At 45.0% G+C, this 21,815-nt stretch overlaps 1 protein-coding gene across 2 annotated transcripts in view; it reads right to left on the bottom strand.

Moving 5' to 3' along the window:
• The window catches only part of LOC106584974 (uncharacterized), a 47,470-nt gene extending 29,683 nt beyond the window's left edge, over window positions 1–17,787 (bottom strand). Inside the window, exons 1-3 of one of the 2 annotated variants that reach the window (XM_014170661.3) lie at window positions 17,124–17,787; window positions 15,422–16,395; window positions 5,483–5,590 (exon numbers count right to left, since the gene is read on the bottom strand). In XM_014170661.3, coding sequence (XP_014026136.3) covers window positions 5,483–5,590; window positions 15,422–16,105 — 792 coding nt within the window. In that variant the 5' untranslated portion in view covers window positions 16,106–16,395; window positions 17,124–17,787. Of the gene's footprint in view, window positions 1–5,482; window positions 5,591–15,421; window positions 17,048–17,123 lie in introns of those variants that run through there. The other variant, XM_014170662.3, reaches the window with a different exon arrangement.
• Window positions 17,788–21,815: the final 4,028 nt, after the last annotated feature.

Genomic DNA, 21,815 nt, shown 5'->3' with positions numbered 1-21,815 from the left:
GATACACCCAGTCAAGATGCTCTCAATGGTGCAGCTGTAAAACTTTTCAGCCTCTTGAGGGGGAAGAGGCATTGTCGTGCCTTCTTCACGATTGTGTTGTTGTGTGGACCACGATAATTCCTTAGTGGTGTGGACACCGAGGAAGCTCTCCACACGCTCCACTACAGATCTGTTGATGTGGATGGGGGCATGCTCGGCACTCCGTTTCCTGTAGTCTACGAACACCTTTATCATGCTGACATGGAGGGAGAGGTTTGTCCTGGTACCACACTGCCATGTCACTGACCTCCTCCCTATAGTCTCATCATTGTCTGTGATCAGGCCAAACACTGACGTGTCGTCAGCGAACTTGGAGTTGTGCACAGCCACGCAGTCGTGGGTGAACCGGGAGCATAGGAGGGGACGACGCACGCACCCCTGAGGGGCCCCAGTGTTGAGGTTCAGCGTGGCGGATGTGTCATCTACCCTCACCACCTGGGGGTGGCCTGTCAGGAAGCCCAGGATTCAGTTGCAGAGGGAGCTGTTCAGTGTCAGGGTCCTTAGCTTAGTGATGAGCTTTTGGGGCACTATGGTGTTGAACGCTGGGCTATAGTCAATGAATAGCATTCTCACATAGGTGATTCTCTTGTCCAGTTGGGAGAGGGCAGTGTGGAAGAGATTGCGTCATCGGTGCATCTGTTGGGACGGTATGCAAATTGAGTGGGTCCAGAGTATCTGTGATGTTGATGTGAGCCATGACCAAGGGTGTAGTGATGCCGGAGCCCGGAGGAGCGGTGCTCCCTCACCTTTTTCAATTTGACAATGCACGGAGCTGGTAACAATATTTCTGGAAAAAATACATTCTGCTAAATTCTGAATAAATGATTTAATTACCACAATTTCATGAAAAACAATAGACTTTAACTATTTAGGTTACAGCAGCCTAGAGGGAGGTAAATGGTGGGTTATTTTCTGTCTTCTCTTTAGCGGTGACGAGAATGATGAACTATAGGCTACGTGTGTGTGTGCACTGCAGAGGCTTGTCGGAGGCTTGACCACTCTGGCATATCAGAATGTAAGGGAAAAAAATCAATACTGAAAACCTATATGAAACGCAACATGTAAAGTGTTGGTCCCATGTTTCAGGAGCTGAAATAAAAGATCCCTGAAATGTCCCATATGCACAAAAAGCTTATTTATGTAAAATGTTTTACTCATTTGTTTATATCCCTATTAGTGAGCATCTCCTTTGCCAAGATAATCCATCCATCTGACAGGTGTGGCATATCAAGAAGCTTTTTAAACAGCATGATCATTACACAGGTGCACCTTGTGCTGGGGACAATAAAAAGCCACTCTAAAAAGTGCAGTTTTGTCACACAACACAATGCCACAGACATCACGTTTTGAAGGAGTGTGCAATTGGCATGCTGACTGCAGGAATGTCCACCAGAGCTGTTGCCAGAGAATTTAATGTTCATTTCTCTACCATAAGACACCTCCTACTTCATTTTAGAGAATTTGGCAGTATGCCCAACCGGCCTCACAACCGCAGACCACGTGTAACCACACCAGCCCAGGACCTCTACATCCGGCTTCTTCACCTGCGGGATCATCTGAGACCAGCCACCTGGACAGCTGATGAAACTGAGGAGTGTTTCTGTCTGTATTAAAGCCCTTTTGTGGGGAAAAACTCATTCTGATTGGCTGGGCCTGGCTCTGTAGTGGGTGGGGCTGGCTCCCAAGTCATGTCAAAACCATAGATTAGGGCCTAATGAATGTATTTCAATTGACTGATTTCCTTATATGAACTGTAACTCAGTAAAATTGTTGAAATTGTTGCATGTTGGGTTATTTTTGTTCAGTATACATTCACTGTGCCTTGATGTTCATAAAACTCCACGGACCCCCTCTCTACTCTTGCGCAGTGGAACCCAGAACGATATGTGACCACTTGGTTTTACGGCTAGGGTTGGAATGGGTCAGAAACTTTCCGGGAAGTTATGCCTGGGAATTTGGGGAATTTTGCTTAAATTCATCAAAAAAGTTAGCTTTTAACAGTGAACCTTTTTTTGGGATACACAAGGCAATTCTAGGTCTTGTGGCATATTTTGGTTAAACTATCTCCAATTCAATGGAATTGCAACCCTCTGCATACGCAGTGCATTCTTCCATCACATGAACAGCTGATTCTCAAGATCTTGCACACTAATGAGACGCTATTGAGCCCACACTACTACACTGTCTGAGCACTACATGCTTTCTGGTAAGTTTTAATTACAATACTGGGTTGGGTAAATATATTTTATATGACATACATGATTTTTTGTTAACTAGAAAATGGTAGCCTACAGCAAAGTGTGTTTAAATCATTTCTAACTTAACAATTTCTGCTAGTTAGTTTTGCTACCATGTGAGTTTTAGCTTGCTTGAGCCTGCTAACTGAGAAGTGCTAATTCACCTGTTTCCATACATGTTTCATTTTAAAACATGTATCTTACAAAGGAGTTGTTTAATCTAACTGCTTAACTATTTATCTGTACATGGAATTATTTTTTAAAACTTATTTCTAATCTTTACAGGAAAGATGTGTAGAGACATTTCACTGCAGCTAATGTAGAAGGAAAAGCTGGGTACATTTGCAAATACTGTGCCAAATCATATTTTAAGAATGCAACTTTGATGCAGAATCATCTGGCCAAGTGCATAAAGTTCCCTCAGCGCTCACAACAAACAACCTCTGACAAAAGTCCCTCTACTTCTATTCGAGGTGAAAATTATGAATCAGACACCTTATCGATAGCAACAGCTCATGGTCCTCCTGGAATCAGAAGTGTTTGTTGACTCAATGGAGGAACGTAGTCAAAGAAATGCTGATGAATGTCTTGCTCGAGCAGTGTATGCAACTGGTTCACGTCTGGTGCTCGCAGGCAATGTGTATTGGAAGAGATTTCTGAATGTTCTTCACCCAGCATACACCCCTCCAACCAGACATGCTTTATCTACTCATTTGCTGGATGCAGAGTTCAACAAAGTTCAAGTGAAGGTCAAGCAAATCATAGAGAAAGCAGACTGTATTGCAATCATCTCTGATGGGTGTTGAATGTTCGTGGCCAAGGAATAATTAACTCCATCTCCACCCCTCAACCAGTATTCTGCAAAGACACAAGGGACAACAGACACACCGGTCTCTACATTGCAGATGAGCTGAAGGCAGTTATCAATGACCTTGGACCACATAAGGTATTTGCACTGGTGACAGACAATTCTGTGAACATGAAGGCTGCTTGGTCTAAAGTGGAGGAGTCCTACCCTCACATCACATCCATTGGCTGTGCTGCTAATGCATTGAATCTGCTCCTCAAGGACATCATGGCACTGAAAACAATGGATATCCTCTACAAGAGAGCCAAGGAAATGGTTAGGTATGTGAAGGGTCATCAAGTTATAGCAGCAATCTACACCAAGCAAAGTGAGAAGAATAAGAGCACCGCATTGAAGCTTCCCAGCAACACCCATTGATGTTGTCATGTTTGACAGTCTCCTGGAGGGGAAGGAGTCTCTCCAAGAAATGGCCATATCACAGTTTGCCGACAAGGACAGCCCTATCAAGAGGATCCTCCTGGATGATGTATGTTGGGATAGAGTGGTAAGCAGCCTGAAACTCCTGAAACCTATAGCAGTAGCCATTATACGGATTGAGGGAGACAATGCCATCCTGTCAGATGTTAAGACTCTGCTTGCAGATGTAAGAGAAGAAATCCGTACTGCCCTGCCCACTTCACTGTTGCTCCAAGCAGAAGAAACTGCAGTTCTGAAATACATCAAATGGCATGAAGACTTCTGCCTGAAGCCCATACACGCCGCAGCATACATGTTGGACACCAAGTATGCTGGCAAGAGCATCCTGTCTGGTGCAGAGATCAACAAGGCCTTTGGTGTTATTACTACCGTGTCTCGCCAACTTGGCCTGCATGAGGGCAAGGTTCTTGGCAGTCTGACGAAGTACACTTCCAAGCAAGGGCTTTGGGATGGAAATGCAACATGGCAGTCGTGGCAACATATCTTATCATATCCTATCAACCTGTGGTAAATTAAATTGATTGGACATGATTTGGAAAGGCACACGCCTGTCTATATAAGGTCCCACAGTTGACAGTGCATGTCAGAGCAAAAACCAAGAAATGAGGTCGAAGGAATTGTCCGTAGAGCTCCAATACAGGATTGTGTCGAGGCACAGATCTGGGGAAGGGTACCAACACCTTTCTGCAGCATTGAAGGTCCCCAAGAACATAGTGGCGTCCATCATTCTTAAATGGAAGAAGTTTGGAACCACAAAGACTCTTCTTAGAACTGGCCGCCCAACCAAACTGAGCAATCGGGGGAGAAGGGCCTTGGTCAGGGAGGTGACCAAGAACCGATGGTCACTCTGACAGAGCTCCAGAGTTCCTCTGTGGAGATGGGACAACCTTCCAAAAGGGCAACCATCTCTGCAGCACTCCACCAATCAGGCCTTGATGGTACAGGGGCCAGACGGAAGCCAATCCTCAGTAAAAGGCACGACAGCCCACTTGGAATTTGCTAAAAGGCACCTAAAGGACTCTCAGACCATGAGAAACAAGATTCTCTCGTATGATGACCTGAATGCCAAGCATCACACCTGGAGGAAACCTGGCGTCATCCCGACAATGAAGTATGGTGGTGGCAGCATCATGCTGTGGGGATGTTTTTCAGTGGCAGGGAGACTAGTCAGGAGCAAAGTACAGAGAGATCATTGATGAAAATCTGCTCCAGAGCACTCAGGACCTCAGACTGGGGCGAGGGTTCGCCTTCCAACAGGACAATGACCTTAAGCACATAGCCAAGACACCGCAAGAGTGGCTTTGGGACAAGTCTCTGAATGTACTTGAGTGTCCCAGCCAGAGCCCGAACCCCATCGAACATCTCTGGAGAGACCTGAAAATAGCTGTGCAGCAACGCTTCCCATCCAACCTGACAGAGCTTGAGAGGTTCTGCAGAGAAGAATGGGAGAAACTCCCCAAATACAGGTGTGCCAAGCTTGTAGCATCATACCCAAGAAGACTCAAGGCTGTAATCGCTGCCAAAGGGGCTTCAACAAAGTACTGAGTAAAGGGTCTGAATACTTATGTAAATGTGATATTTCAAAAAATTTTTATACATTTGCAAACATTTCTAAAAACCTGTTTTTGCTTTGTCATTTTGGGGTATTGTATGTAGATTGAGGATTTATTTATTTGTAATCAATTTTAGAATGAGGCTGTAACAGAACAAAATGTGGAAAAACTCAAGGGGTCTGCATACTTTCCGAATACACTATTTTAATTGTTTTGTGATGTAATTCCCTTAATCTTGCCTTGGCAGCAGCTAATGGGGATCCCTCATAAATATATATATATATATACACACACACGACTTAAGGATGGTTGTTGACTCTTATAGTCTGGATAAGTAGATGGGGTAAAGGTTAATGGTCAGTTCATACCCGTATGAAGATCAGCGCGCTGGAGTCTCCCACTTTGTACTTCCCCTCAGACACCTTGGTCATTGGGAACTGGGCGGGGCAGGAGCAGCGGCCCAGGATCTCCCGCACCTGGAGAAGAAGACATAACACAGGCCTGTTTAACACCCACAGCCAATGAAACATGACACTCCATATTCACACAGCTACAGAAAGGAACAACAAGAAGCACAAACTGTTCAGTCTCTGTTCAACCTTCCTTATTCTTTATTTCAACTCTTCCTATGAGATCATGCTTACTCATATCCATGATCATGACCAAATCCCCTCTGGTCCTGAGCTGTGTGTGTGTGTGTGTGTCAACAGCATAGTGACTTTATTACATTAGGGTGAGACATGGCTAGCACTGTTTGTCTGTGTGTCTCAGCTTTCAGCAGAGCAGAGGTCCCTCTGAGTACCTGAGTAATGGAGGGCCCCTCCCCTCCCTCGCCAATTATTGCCTCAGCTGCCTGGAACACTTAGTCCAGCTCATTGCTGCAGTATAAAATGTCATCAAGGAATACACATAAAGCTAAATGAAAAGAGTTCGCATTACAACACACACACACACTGCTGTAGGGACCTCCTGACCGCAGAGCAGTACTTTGATGGGCAATAAGGTGAGGCTATAACTAAAGTCAAAGGGATGACGTAAATGATCCTGTGGTTCCAGTGGTGTTTTGGGTTGACAGAGAGAGACGGCTCTGGTACTGTGCTGTATGTGGTTGGGGTGCTTATTAAGCAGAGTGGAGTCAGACAGAACTCTAGGGTGGGGGCGAGAGAGGCCTGCCCTTGCGAGGGCTCTCTCTCTCGACCGGGATTGGCCAACTTTGATGTTATTCTTGGCAGATCTCTCAGACAAAGGCGTGTGCACACTTGTGGACCGAGAGATGGTGAGGAGAGAGAGAGACCGACAACATCACAGAGGACAAAGAGAGGCAAGCTGAGCAAGGACAGACAAACAGGGACTGCTGTACTCCATATGTACTGTATAGACAGGAGCACATGTCCAGTCTAAACACATTAGAGAAACAAGGGAAAGGCTCTCAGTAGTCGCTCAAGGAATTAATCACACTAAGAAAATAAATAAGATGAAGAGAGATTGAATAAGATCAACATAAATGAAACCTAGCCAGGTATCATTGAAGAAGACAGTATACCATCCATATATAGTATATTAGCTAGATGCAGCATCAGTGTTGCAGGTTATGACTGGCCTCCAGTGTGGCTGCTCACTGTGGTGAATGGCTCATTTTCCAGATTATGGCTTATTCAGGAGATTAGGGAGGGACCTTGTTATTTTCCTAAAATAGTGGTCTTTATTCCCCCTACTAATTAAAGTGAGGGTGGAATCAGTGTTAAGTCTCTCTACATCTCACCTGTCTCCCCAGGACTACATACTAAATCATTAGCCTCCCACTGCCTTCTCTCTCTACTGAATTCTGTTTCCTGTTTTCTTTCTCCCACTCTCTCCTTCTCCATCTGCTAGTCTATCAGTCCCTCTTCATCTCTTTCTATCATCCCTCCTCAGTTTCTCACAGAGTCTTTCTCTGTCTGTCATGTATTTCTTTCACTGCCCTTTTCTGCTCTGCTTGCTCTCCAAGCCTCCTTTTAGTCTCTCAGTTGTTCTTTCACTATGTGGACAAACCCTGTTTGGAAAAACCCCAGCCAGTGAGTTAATGGAAATATCCTCCTGGTTACAGACACACACAGCCTTATCCTTCCTTTTTTTAACAGACCGTTTGTTTTCTTTTTTCTTTCTTTAGTACAGCCTTTCAGCTGTTTCTCCTTCCAGCCCCAGAAGACACCTCCCACAAACCCTTTGGGCTGACTGAGGTCATCAGTTTTCCTCCAGAGGAGGTCATAGAGTTGAGGGTTGTAAATATACAGTGAAAATATCAACCCTGTTTCAAAAAGATCCCTCATAGAAACATGGTCTGAGACATTCCCATCAATGACACCATTGAACTTTGTTTAAATATCAGTTAACTATTTCATATAAACTTTGTGGAATCTAATTGCATCATTCCAAATCAGATTCTGGTGACTGCTGTGTCTTAGCTAAAACAACAACTGACCTTGTACAACACAACAAGCTCAGAGAATCACTCAAACACACACAAGAGCATGAGACTAAAACACTGACGTGGAACCGTGCTAGGGGAGAGAAAACGTGAGGTCACGCAGGAAGCATGTGGAACTGGAGCGCTGTGAGAGAGCTGGGGGATGAATTATGGATGGGTGTCGGTCACATGGGGAACGTGCCGAAGAGCTGTGACGTGTGTGAGAGAGAGAGAGACAGAGAAAGAACCAAGGCCCGACATCTGCAGTTAGATTCAGACAGTCTCACAGTACACCCCTATGTATACTAGGAAGGAATTTACTGTAATCATCTCAAGATCAGCTGGAGAATGTTCACATGTATCTGTAGGGACGGTATGAAAACACAACACTGCTGTGATCAATGAACAACGAGAGACAGTGTTGTGAAACTCAGATTAATTAGTGTTCCTGGGTTTGCCTTGAAGCAGGGTGTATTTGCAGGATATGTGTTTTGTTTTTCCCTTTGATAATTGAGTCCACACACCATATTGGTGGTCGCTGATTCTCTGCCTCCAACAGAGATTGAGGTAATCAACTCTTTATTACCTTCCTTCCTGTCCTACATAGGGACGGAGGAGAGCGGAGGGTAGGCCATGGAGGAGATAAGATGAGGGGTGAGGCTTTTCCAACCCCCGGGAGCACACCATACACACTGTACTTCATTGGGACACAGAGGAAATGGGATTGGTGGTGAGTGAGTGATTTGTGTATGGCAACGATCCCTCTTCATGTAATTTCTTTGGAATGTAGCCGTTATTGGCATGACGGTTGTGAAATGCCAGTTAATGACGGTCTAGCTGAGTTTTGAATCAGTTTAGTTGTGTTCCCTTAGCCACAATGTGCTAAGTTGCTTTTACAATAAAGGGATGACTGTGTCCCAGCCTTGGCTTCATGGTGGGGATCTCTAGAAATGACAGGACACGTCCCAACACAAACCATACAATCAGATGAGCGATGGAAGCTTCTTGAAATTGAATCTAGGCCACAGGGAGTAGATTGGAATGGAGGAGCATATCTGGAACTTCAGGGGGGATTACTGCTTTAGCCTCTCATTTACGCCACATCCTAAAAACACTGGACGCAGACACCACTAAATCTTATTCAATCACCTTGTCTCAAAAGACAAACAGTCGTGGGTCAAAACAAAGAAAATGTAATTGGCCTACTCAGCCAGCATTTTTTCTCCTAGCACCGAAATTTGGCGGGACTCAGGACGGGTTTACGGTGATGAAAGGGTGCTGTTGAACCAACACCCGCGGGGGAGCAGCATTGTTGGATGGATCATGCGGGTGCTTGTAAGAACACACCCTACTGCATCCTACACCAACAGGCTAGACCAGCTGAGGATGGTGAGAACAGGGACCAACCCCCTGGGTTATCCTGATAAATGAGAACGTCAACTAAAACTAAGAACATTTACTTTGGGACTATGGATAGAATGGCAACACTGTTACTTAGAAATGAAAAGTACAGTTATCATTGTATTTATTTAGCTTCTTTGTTGATGCTACAGCCTTCGCAAAAGTGAGCTATCTTTTCGAAACAATAAACCACTGTATTTTAGTAAGGCGAATCATAAGTAACCTTGCTCAAGGGGAAAAATGTGGGACATCCCACCTATAATTTAAAGAAAGTGTTGTTTTTCTGGAAACCTATTTTTTGACCACATGATCACTCTTCTGCTTAGTGCTGTGTGACTAAATGAAAAACACGTGTCTACTCAGAGATTTGACAAGGGTTGGGGGAGGAGGGGTTTGAGGTAAACCAGCCGTGATAACATTGGACTGCCTCCATTCTAACACATCACATTGCCATGCAGAGGACATATCTGACTTTAGGAGAAACTGATGATTTCAGAAACAGGGTTCGGGTCATTTCCAGTTCAAAATGAAAGGAAGGATTTTTGAGCTGGTGAGCTGTTCGGATCACCATGACGAGACACCAGACAATCCTCATCTCCGTCCATATCACATGATGGAAGAGTGCTTTATTGTCCCCCACGATGATATCGAGGCGGGGACTGTGGACCGGTCTCTGTCTATCCGTCCTTCTGTTAGTCACACATGATATCTCAGACAGCACCGGACGTAACCTGGGTGAATGATGCGTCTTGCCATAGAGATCCGGATTTTACAAAACGACACTGATTGGCCCAAGGCGGGAGATATAGTAATGAACTGAAATGTGTGTGTATCATTAGTGGGGGACGACATGTTTACTGTTGCCTTGTTGTTTTATCATCAGTCTGTAGTCTAATTGTGGTCTGCCAATGTTATGAGTGACTGGCTATAGACAGTGATTGCTGATTCCGCCAGTCCACCTGAGACTCCAGGCGGGGCTCAGCTGGGGGTGGGAGGGATGGGATGGGGGGGGGGGGGGGGGGGGGGGGGGGCGCACAAAACAAGACTACTCACCCAAACAAAAACACACATGACATTAAGCATGTGCACAAGCACAGTTTCCACTGTAAACCTAGCTAGACATTGCAATAATGAAATAGAACTGACAACAATCTGTGAAGTCAGCCCATTGGTCTGTTTCCTGCCACATGATGGAGAGCGGAGGTGAGAGAGAGAGAGGGGTCTGTTCTGTATTAGTCAGCTGGACTAATAAATAATCATAAAATGCTAAAACATTTAAGGGCCCAGGTAGTCCGTGCACTGACCTCATGTAGAAAACTCTCCCGAGAAGTGTGTGTGTGAGACGCTGCAAACAGAAACATTGAGATATGCTCCCCTAGCAAAGCCCATGAGCCTGACACTGCCAGCCATGATGACCTACTTTTCCTCTCTCTCTCACACACACTCTCCATCTATCCCTGTGTGTAAAATCCATTACAGTCGGCTGTAGCAGAGTGTACAGTAAAGACACTCCAGGCATATTATCTGTTATTGTGTTTCTCTCTGTTTTCTGAATACATGAATTGGACCATAAGGTTAATGGGGCAAAGTGTTCACAGAAGACATATAGCCTCCCACTCACCCTCCTGGTGCCTGCTCCTCTTCCTGTGTCCACACCCACACCATCAGGGCCAATCATTCCATCTCAATGTGAGATGACAGCCATAGTTTACAGTGTTGGCAACACTGGCAGTCTCTTCCTTCTCATCTCCTCTGCCACCAATAAAGCATTGCCTTATCGTCCCCAAGGGAAGTATGTGGGGGATGTGATGGGGGCTGTGGGGGTTGTTGAGTGTTTATTAAATGAATGACTGAGTCTTGGAGTCTGAGGGTGAAGACATATGAAACATTTTGTCTGAAAGAATGAGATAGATGGAGGGAGAGCGCAGCATACAAAGCATCCTTTTAGACCTGAGGCAGAGCTCCTAGGGTTTGCTGTTATTGTCTTTGAGGCTGCATGCTGGCTGGCAAAGGTGTATGTGCCTATATGTGTGTGTGTGAAGCCTGCCTGTAGTATGTGTATGTGCATACGCATTAAAAGCTGTGCATGTGCATTCGTGGCCGAGTATGTTTTATGTATTCTTTGTTGTTCATGAGCCTGTATCATTGTTGTATGTAGGCCACTAACCTCGAGGCCTGAATGCTCTCCAAGCCCACAGCTGAGAGAACAGCACACTGCAGGGCCAAGAAAACACACAGAAAAGGGCGTTTGTGTAGTTAGTTTGGCATGTCTTATTGCCATTGGATTCTGAAGGGATCTAGACAGTTTTGGGACTTATCATTATCATAGTCTCTGGAGGAGGTAGGTAAATATGGGATGGTTCATAGTTGAGAAAATCCTCTAATGTCAAAGGATAAAAGTTGTTTGGACAGTATACACAAGCCAGCAGCTGCCTGTCTCATTGTATCAAGGCACACCTGCAGGAATAGGGTAAAATGGAACATTCAGGGAGTTGAGATTATGAACGGCTGCTTATCTGTAGGCCCCACTAGAGGTAGGAACTGAGGGTTGGTGGGTGGGGGAATTTTCAGGATAGCATGACACTGGTTCCTCAAACTTCAGTGGAAAGTCGTGTCTCTGTATGTGTGTGTGTATGTGTGTGTGTGCGCGATGAGTAAGAGCTGAGTGACAGGGCAGTGGGAATCAACCTGGGGTATTTACATCAGGGCTTAGTGGTAAAGAGCAAAACAAACAGAGGAACTGAGTCGCCCTCAGACAACAGATACACTTCAGCTTTTCCCTGAGATATGACACCTATCTGGGGTTTCATCACACATCCTGGAGACGCTAGCCGACCTGCAGTCAGGGCAGGAAGAGGTTGACTGCTCACTGTCTAAAAACTACATTTGCCTATTTTAAAATGGGACCCTGAATCATATTTCTCACCTATTCATAAACCCATACCTAATGACTAAGTGTAGTATAGAGTAATAACACAAGGGATATAGAAAACAAATAAGTAAAGAGCAGCAGTAAATAACAATAGCGGGGCTATATACAGGGGGTACCAGTACAGAGTCAATGTGCGGGGGTACCGGTGTTGTGGTAGTATGTACATGTAGGTAGAGTTATTAAAGTGACTATACATAGATAATAACAGAGAGTAGCAGCAGCATAGAAGGGGGGGGGGGGGGGCAGGCAATGCAAATAGTCTGGGTAGCCATTTGATTAGATGTTTAGGAGTCTTACGGCTTGGGGTAGAAGCTGTTTAGAAGTCTCTTGGACCTAGACTTGGCACTCCGGTACCACTTGCCATGCGGTAGCAGAGAGAACAGTCTATGACTAGGGTGGCTGGAGTCTGACATTTTTTAGGTCCTTCCTCTGACACCGCCTGGTATAGAGGTCCTGGATGGCTGGAAGCTTGGCCCCTGTGATGTACTGGGCCGTACGCACTACCCTCTGTAGTGCCTTGCGATCGGAGGCCGAGCAATTGTCATACCAGGCAGTGATGCAACCCGTCAGGATGCTCTCGATGGTGTAGCTGTAAAACTTTTTGAGGAACCCATGCCAAATCTTTTCAGTCTTCTAACGGGGAATAGGTTTTGTCGTGCCCTCTTCACGACTGTCTTGGTGTGCTTGGACCATGTTAGTTTGTTGGTGATGTGGACACCAAGGAACTTGAAACTCTCAACCTGCTCCTCTACAGCCCCGTCGATGAGAATGGGGGGGGTGCTCGGTCCTCCTTTTCCTGTAGTCCACAATCATCTTCTTTGTCTTGATCACGTTGAGGGAGAGGTTGTTGTCCTTGCACCACACGGTCAGGTCTCTGACCTCCCTATAGGCTGTCTCATCGTTGTCGGTGATCAGGCCACTGTTGTGTCATGGGCAAACTTAATGATGGTGTTGGAGTCATGCCTGGTCGTGCCATCATGAGTGATCCATTACAATAAATGACATTACATGCTGTCATGTAACCGAATGGCATCCTAAGAGAGATCAGGAAACTATCCCTGAGCCAGACTCCTGCCGGCATTTAAATTGTTTATGTCAGTTAACCCACAGACCAAAGCTGATCACCAGGGTTAAACACCTCCTTTAAACAGCCTTCAATATTGAATGTGCTGGGTGCCAGGACTCTGGTCGTTAATTAATAGAAGTGGAGTGTCAGTGATTGATAAATGCACGAATGATAACCCTTTGAGCCACTGTCGTCAAGACAAACAATTTGTCAAAAACGTTAGAGTGTAAAGGAGGGTTCAAGGAGAGTTTTGATGGATACGCCAAGAGACATAGGAATGAGAGAGAGAAAAGGGAAAAATAAAGAAAAAGAGGGCGAGAAAAACCCCTGACACACCACAAGGCAAGCATGACTGCCCTGCACACTGCTGGTGTCACAGCTGTGGACCAATGAAAATATCACTAAGCCCTTCATCTTTATTTCTCTCCCTCTATCTCTCATGACTAGAGACAATGAGGTTTCCAGTAATTTCACAGAGACTAATCCCATGGGAAGCTACTTTATCGAAAAGAGAAGAGGGGAATGCCAGGCCGAGTGCAATGCAGAGAATACTCGTGACTAAGGTTATGGATGACCCATGATGCATTGCGGCATCGTTGTGATTCAGTGGCTGGCTTTGTTGATCGTTATTGAATCTAAAGCCCTCCAGTCATACAAAAGTTGGATTTCTGTTAATTTACTGGTCTATATAGTCTGGATATGGGCCGACATTGACTGGCCTGCCTCAGTATCACTATGATCCAGACAAGGTCAGTTCCAAAATAGATATTAAATACTGTATGAGGAGATCTATCGACCAAAATGTATTTCAACGAGCTGCAATAATTTGAACAGGATGCTGTAGCACATTTACAGGAACACGGTGCAGTACTGTAATGCTATACTCTTTAATACCATGCAGGACTGTGGGTAATAATGCTGCTGTGCTGTGTTTCTCCCCCTTTCTGTTCCCTCCTGATTTCTTACTGAGAGAACTGCCTCATGTTGCTGATGCAGGCAGTTTTCCTCCAGCACCCAGGCACTTTATTCAGGTAGACAGAAAGAGGCTTTCGGGGTAGCAGAAACGTATGTAGTTCACTCAGCGTGCATGGTGAGTCATACTGCCCCTTAGAAAATGGGACACAGCAAGTGCATGTCCCTGACCATCTCTTAGTGGTGTGGGTGGATGGGTGTGTACACTGTACACCATAATGATAAGGTCTCACCCCCTTGCCGTCGCATTCTCATAGGAACATCAGCAGTTAGCCTTGATTAAAGAGGTCTGAAATAGTAATAATAGCGTATAAAACCGGTTATGGCAGTAAGTGTATGTAGGTGCTGGTACTAGGTCAGAGGTTGGGTACATAGTACCGCTGTATGCCCTCAGAAGCTAGTGTTCATGGTTGTGATCCAGCAATTAGTGCTCGGCCATCTGAGGTCTATAGAGGGCCAAGTGGGCATGAGTATGTCTGCTGACTGTCTCTCCCCTGCTCTCATCTGTGGTGTGAAAGGATACCATTGTCCTCACTCCGCTCATCCGCACCAAAATATTAACTCCTCTCCCCCTCATAACCCAAGCACATGTTCCACCAGCTAACCCCCGTCTGCCTGTTAGTCTCTCTGTCTCTAACGATGTCTCTCTCGTGCTCACACACACACGTCTGTCTGGCAGCCAGGCCGCAATGTGGACCAGCCAGTGGGACTGGACGTTGAGGGGTAGAACACTGCTTTGCAGCCCAGGGGGAAACACTACACCCCACCTGAATGCAAATGGAAGCATCAAGTTATACATGGATAATAGATTGTGTATAAAAGTGTAACGTCAGCATATATCTATTATGATAATACTAATCAAACAGCTGCGCTCTTCCACATGAACAAATAACAAGGAGCAGTAGCTCCCCTGGCTGCCAACCACCTCGTAGAGGCAGGAGCTGAACTGACATTTCACCCTGGAGGAGTCCTTGAGAAATGTCACGAGATACCCACATAACATTTTAGAGCCTGTGAGGGAGATAATTAGTGGAGTTAGGAGGCAAACACGCTGACACAGATCAGTAAGGCAGCGTCCACCTTGAACACACACAGGAGAGCAGGGTGTAGTGACGTCAACATGTCAGGGAGATGTGTTTTTCAAAGAGGGCCCTTCACTTCTGGCACAGTAACGTTTTTAACTCTGGGCGAGCACTTCTGTAGGTTAGGCCTACTTTCAACTGCTCCATGTGTTGCTTTGGCATCATGGGACACAACATGAATTGTTTATCTTGCACAAGGGCAGGGGAGGTCTTGTTTTAGGACATTTGATTTCTCTCATAACTTGTTTTGGTCAATATGAGTGAATGTATTGAAGATGAAAACTTGCTGCATCCTAGGCCTACTGCACACTTATGGAAATGTAATGTTATGAGGGGATTGTGTGCAGTCCTTTCCCAAACAATATTTTAGGTATATCAGAAAATCAATACACCTGAGATGTTACTTACCAACTCATCTAAGTTTCTCATGTCACAGAGCACCCTCTGTTTCTGTTGCCAATGTGCATAAGGGGCAGGCTCGGGTTCATCAACCACACTCTCCTTGCGAACGAAAGCCCTGCTTATTGGAAGTAGGCTTGGACTGGGCTCCCCCTGGTTCTCCTGGTCCCGGATCTCCTCCTCGATCTCCTCCTCCAGCTGGATCAGCATCGGGGCAAGCATGCCGAACTTGGCCCCGCGCCGCGCCACCTCCAGCAGGCACAGCACAAAGTTCTTCTCGTTGCATTTCTCCACTATGTCGTTGGTTTCGAACATCAGAACATCCTTGATCCAGAGCTCCTGACGACACCAGCCGATGAAATTGGACACGTTATCCCGAGCCAAAAACGACCCAGGGACCACGTTGCGCGACTGAAAAACCACATCCTTGGTTGGCATCCTCAATGACTGTGCAACCTCCGGGTACTCCATCTGGAATTCCAGCGCTGCGCGATTCACGTTGTTGGCATGCCGACAGAGGGCACAGCCAGTCTCCAGCCCTTCCATAAAGGTGTCCGCCGTTATATCCAGGTCATACAGCGTGTTAAACCACTCGGCCAGGTCCTCCTTCATGGCATACAGGTATTCCTCGCTGGACTTGAATGGCCGGATGCTTTTGGAAGCAGCAGACTGGATGTTACTCTGATCAGCCATATTGTCGTGATATGTATCAATGCTGGCTAGTCCTACTTAATAATTCCCGGTTGTCTCATTGCATAAGCGCTCCAAAACCATATGGAGCAGAGCAAAATAACCGCGTCGACGCACCCATGACAAGCGCGCATATGCGGTATCTCAATCGAGGTCCTTGAAGGAATCCTTTGTATTGTTAAAACATATTGACATCGTGCGAGGCAGCCGTGGCGCGTGGATGCGTTTTCCGGATGTCTGTGTGATACCCATTTCCTTTAATGAGCGCATCTCTATTTCTCACGGAGTTCCAACTGCGGGCGAGAAAGAAAAAGGTATGGTTAGCTACAGATTGATACACACCCAACGCATAAATCCTCCAGGTATCCTTGACCTCCTATGTCTGTGAATAGACAATGCGTCGCGATAATCATGTTGCTGGTTTGCATGGATGGTCCAAATCACGTCTTCGCAGTATCCCTCAATAGAATGACCCTCAGCACTGACCAGTGGCAGGTTTCACAGTTCACTTGCCGTGTAACAGTCTCCCTAGCTCCCATTTTGCACCGCCTCCTGTTCTGAACATGCTGAACTGCTCTAGTTTAGACAGGTTGAGCGAGTCAGTGGCATATCCCATTATGAGGGACAAACGCCTGTAGATGGAAGAAAAAAAGCATAACCCTGTACTTACCGCCAGATCATTTAATATAGGGTTTATACTAGAGTGAAAAACTGGTATCTATTCGTAATTATAGTAATTGCTAGAGAACAAACAGCTGACCCGCACACCACTAGTTCACGTGCCGAGAAAAAACATGAGAGCGCTAGAATAAATTAAAATGTGATAAACAGGTGGCTGGATTAGCCAAGCAGACAGGGTCTTAAAATGCACATCATACAACGCCAAGAAAAGACCATCATTCATCGATAGGATTTCAAATCGTGGTAATGACCGCACCGGGTGTGTGGATATGACCGAGATTTCCTATATAACTAACAACTTTTCATAAAGCAATAATTAGCACATTTAATTCTTACCTACCTTTGAAAAGTGAATGTTTTGTCAAGAACGGACCGTTTTGTCGAGCAGACTCATTCGGTAAAACAAATCGAAACCAGCCCCACGAACAAAAGCTGTAATAGACTACAATTTGAATGAGTTCAAAAGTGTAAGACACAAATCGTTTTAATCCAACCCTCGCATGTAGGCTATTTTTTTCATTGTCGTCTTCAACACCAAGTTACTTTCCTCCCAGGACACTGGGAAATAAAAAAAAATGGGAGGCGAGTCCATTTCCTCGGGATTGAAAAGGCAGACAAAAACGTCAGGGAAACATTATTAGCATGTCAACAGGCATGTTCGAAGTGCGTCAAATTCAACCATAACCATTTTAACATTGGAAAAATATGTCCAATTACTAATAGCTTATTGAAATCACTCCAAAGGAATCAACTTAATATTATAATGTAACGATGCAGCCTTGAGAGATAGCAACAGTTACACTACTTGAATTTGCAACAATGATATATATGGATGGCGGGAGCCATTAGGCGAAAACAATGATATGTATGATTTTTTCTGTGTGCACTGTGTCAAATTGAAAACCGAATGTTAAACCGGGTGAGGAGAACGACGTGTTGGGGATAACTGGGCACAAAATCTGTCTTCTCCAGGAGGTGGCGTGTTTTTGGTCACCAAACGAGGAGTTTTTGTATGGAGGTCAATGAGTGTCGATTTTGGTTCACAAACAAATATTGCTTATTTGATCGAATAGATGTTTCGGAATGATTAGGTTGTTACGAGTTTACTGACATAAGTAGGACACGTGACATGCCGGCAACTTTGAGAAAAAACACTTTAGGCCTATATCGGTTGTGCCAGTTGTCACTAGTTACCATAGCCACAAAGTCATAAACCCCGCCTATTTCTACAATTCATCTTCTTAAAATTTGATTTTAAACCTAACCTTACTACTAACCTTATGCCTAACCCTAAATTAAAACCAGAACGCAAATGTTTGTTTTCATGAATGTTTACGATTTTGACTTTGTGGCTTCGGTCACTAGTGGAAACAGTTGAGCCACACTCTCATTGGCTACAATGGTCCCGACCTGATCTTGCCTCCTACCGACTGCCTTACATTTTTCAATAAACGTATTTTAATTGTTAGAGTGGCCACCAGAGTAGGCCCGGTTTCCCAAAAGCATTTTAAGGCTACGTTCGTCGTTTGAACATTCGTAGGAGCATCGTTAAATATCCGAGCTATTTCCCAAAACCATCGTTACTAAACTTGCTATTCAAAACGCTCGTTATTTAACGATTGCATCAGACCACTGGTAGAACAGCTAAGTAGCCTACGTCGTAAATGCTTGTTCGCCCTTCCGCGTCACTCTATACACGGAATATCTCCACTAAACACACAATTAAGGTGTGTGTCTTTCTGTGACCATTTCTTTGCATGACAAGCGAAGGATACTTTTTTAATTAACCTAACAAGCGAAGGATATTTTTATTTAACTAGGCAAGTCGGTTAAGAACAAATTCTTATTTACAATGACGGCCTACCAGAAGTCAAAATGCTTCCTGCGGGAACGGGGGCTGGGATTAAAAATAAAATATAGGACTAAACACACATCACGACAAGAGAGACACCACTACATAAAGAGACCTAAAACAACAACACAGCATGGCAGCAACACAACATGGAAGCAGCACAAAACCTGGTACAGACATTATTGGGCACAAACAACAGCACAAAACGCAAGAAGGTAGAGACAACAATAAATCATTCAACTGTCTGTATGTGTCCATAATGAAGAGATGGGGATAAAACGGTCCAATTTTAGTGTATTTTTTTGCAGCTCGTTCCAGTCACTAATATAATAGGCTAAATAATAAGATGAATACAGTATAGGCTACATAGACCTAAATATTTGAACGATATTGAACTCAATTTAATGGTAATAAAATTGTTTTACTTAGCCATTTGTCTCCTGTCGTCAGAAATGTTTGCCTCGATATAGCATATTTCATGATGTGTAACATGTGCGCAATGATGTGCCTATTCTTGATTTAGTACATTATTATAGGGTAAGCATTAGCCGCCTCAATATTTGTAGCCATAGGTGAAACAATACATGATCAAAAGTATGTGGACACCGGCACATCTCATTCCAAAATCCTGGGCATTCATTTGCTGTTATAACAGTCTCCACTCTTCTGGGAAGGATTTTCACTAGATGTTGGAATATTGTTGACTGGACTTACTTCCATTCAGCCACAAAGGCATTAGTGAGGTTGGGCACGGATGTTGGGCAATTAAGCTGGGTCCGCAGTCGGCATTCCAATTCATCCCGATGGGGTTGAGGTCAGAGCTCTGTGCAGGCCAGTCAAGTTCTTCCACACCGATCTCAACAAACCATTTCTGTATGGACCTCGGTTTGCGCACAGGGGCATTGCCATGCTGAAACAAGAAAGGGCCTTCCCCAAACTGTTGCCACAAAGTTGCAAGCACAGAATAATCTATAATGTCATTGTATGTGTAACCGATGTGAAATGGCTAGTTAGTTAGCGGTGGTGTGCGCTAATAGCATTTCAATCAGTGACGTCACTCGCTCTGAGACTTGAAGTAGGGTTTCCCCTTGCGTTGCAAGGGCCGTGGCTTTTGTGGCACGATGGGTAACGATGCTTCGTGGGGTGTCAGTTGTTGATGTGTGCAAGGGTCCCTGGTTCGAGCCCAGGTAGGGGCGAAGAGAGGGACAGAACCTACACTGTTACATTGATGCTGTTGACCCGGATCATTGGTTGCTGCGGAAAAGGAGGAGGTCAAAGGGGGGGTGAGTGTAACCGATGTGAAATGGCTAGTTAGTTAGCGGTGGTGCGCGCTAATAACATTTCAATCAGTGATGTCACTCGCTCTGAGACTTGAAGTAGGGTTTCCCCTTGCGTTGCAAGGGCCGCGGCTTTTGTGGCGCGATGGGTAATGATGCTTCGTGGGTGTCAATTGTTGATGTGTGCAAGGGTCCCTGGTTCGAGCCCAGGTTGGGGCGAAGAGAGGGACGGAACCTACACTGTTACATATGCTGTAGCGTTAAGATGTACCTTCTCTGGAACTAAGGGGCCTAGCCCAAACCATGAAAAACAGCCCCAGACCATTATTCCTCCTCCACCAAACTTTACAGTTGGCACTGTGCATTGGGACAGGTAGCGTTCTCCTGGCATCCAGATTAGTCCGTCGGGCTGCCAGATATGGTGAAGCGTGATTCATCACTCCAGAGAACGCGTTTCCACTGCTCCAGAGTCTAATGGCGGTGAGCTTTACATTACTCCAACCGATGCGTACGGCTGCTCGGCCAATGAAACCCATTTCATGAAGCTCCCGACGAACAGTTATTGTGCTGACGTTGCTTCCAGAGGCAGTTTGGAACTCAGTAGTGAGTGTTGCAACCGAAGACAGACGATTTTTACACGCTACGTGCTTCAGCACTCGGCGGTCCCGTTCTGCGAGTTTGTGTGGCCTACCACTTTGTGGCTGAGCCGTTGTTGCTCCTAAACGTTTCCACTTCCCAATAACAACACTTACAGTTGAATGTGGCAACACTAGCAGGGCAGAAATTTGACTAACTGACTTGTTGGAAAGGTGGCATCCAATGACAGTGCCAAGTTGAAAGTCACTGAGCTCTTCAGTAAGGCCATTTTACTGCCAATGTTTTTCTATGGAGATTTCACGGCTGTGTGCTCGATTTTATACACTTGTCAGCAACGGGTGTGGCTAAAATAGCCGAATCCACAAATTTGAAGGGGTGTCCACATACTTTTGTATATATAGTGTATCTCTCTAGGAGCTGATCTTCTGTTATTATTTTTATTTTTAAAGGTACAATTGGAAAGGGAGAAGGCTGATCCAAGAGCAGTGCTGCTTCTTTCGATCCTATCAGCGAAAAAAAATCTTTGAAACTTCTCTGTTTTTTCAATGACATTCAAATTTTAAAAAGGCAAAAGTTTAAATGTGTTCCACCTGAGCGAGTCTGACCACAAATCAGAGACCACCACTATGATTGCACACCAATGTGTTTGATGGATCGCGGGAAAAGATCAGGAATTTTTATTTATTTTAATTTTATTTAACCAGGTAGGCTAGTTGAGAACAAGTTTTCATTTGCAACTGCGACCTGGCCAAGATAAAGCAAAGCAGTTCGACACATACAACAACACAGAGTTACACATGGAATAAACAAACGTACAATCAATAATACAGTAGAAAAATCTATATACAGCATGTGCAAATGAGGTAGGATAAGAGAGGTAAGGCAATAAATAGGCCATGGTGGCAAAGTAATTACAATATAGCAATTAAACACTGGAATGGTTGGATGTGCAGAAGATGAATGTGCAAATTGAGATATTGGGGTGCAAAGGAGCAAGATAAATAAAAACATCACAGTATGGGGATGAGGTAGGTAGATAGATGGGCTGTTTACAGATGGGCTATGTACAGGTGCAGTGATCTGTGAGCTAGGAATAAGCTTTTGTTGGCTACAGTCCAAGCTATGTCTTCCAATGGTGCAACTGCTGTCGGCATCCAAATATTATGCAATTTGAATTAAGGCTTGGAGGTAAGGATGACAGTAGTGGTGTAGTCTACGGTGATACGGATATCACTTATTATTGATATCTACATTGCGCGTTGATGTGAATCACACCGCTGCTCTCTCATTTAGCTATTTGCGCTTT

The sequence above is a fragment of the Salmo salar genome, chromosome 24, assembly GCF_965601325.2.
Source record: "Salmo salar chromosome 24, fSalSal1, whole genome shotgun sequence".
Lineage (NCBI taxonomy): Eukaryota > Metazoa > Chordata > Actinopteri > Salmoniformes > Salmonidae > Salmo > Salmo salar.
This window is presented reverse-complemented; position numbering and strand designations above follow the sequence as displayed.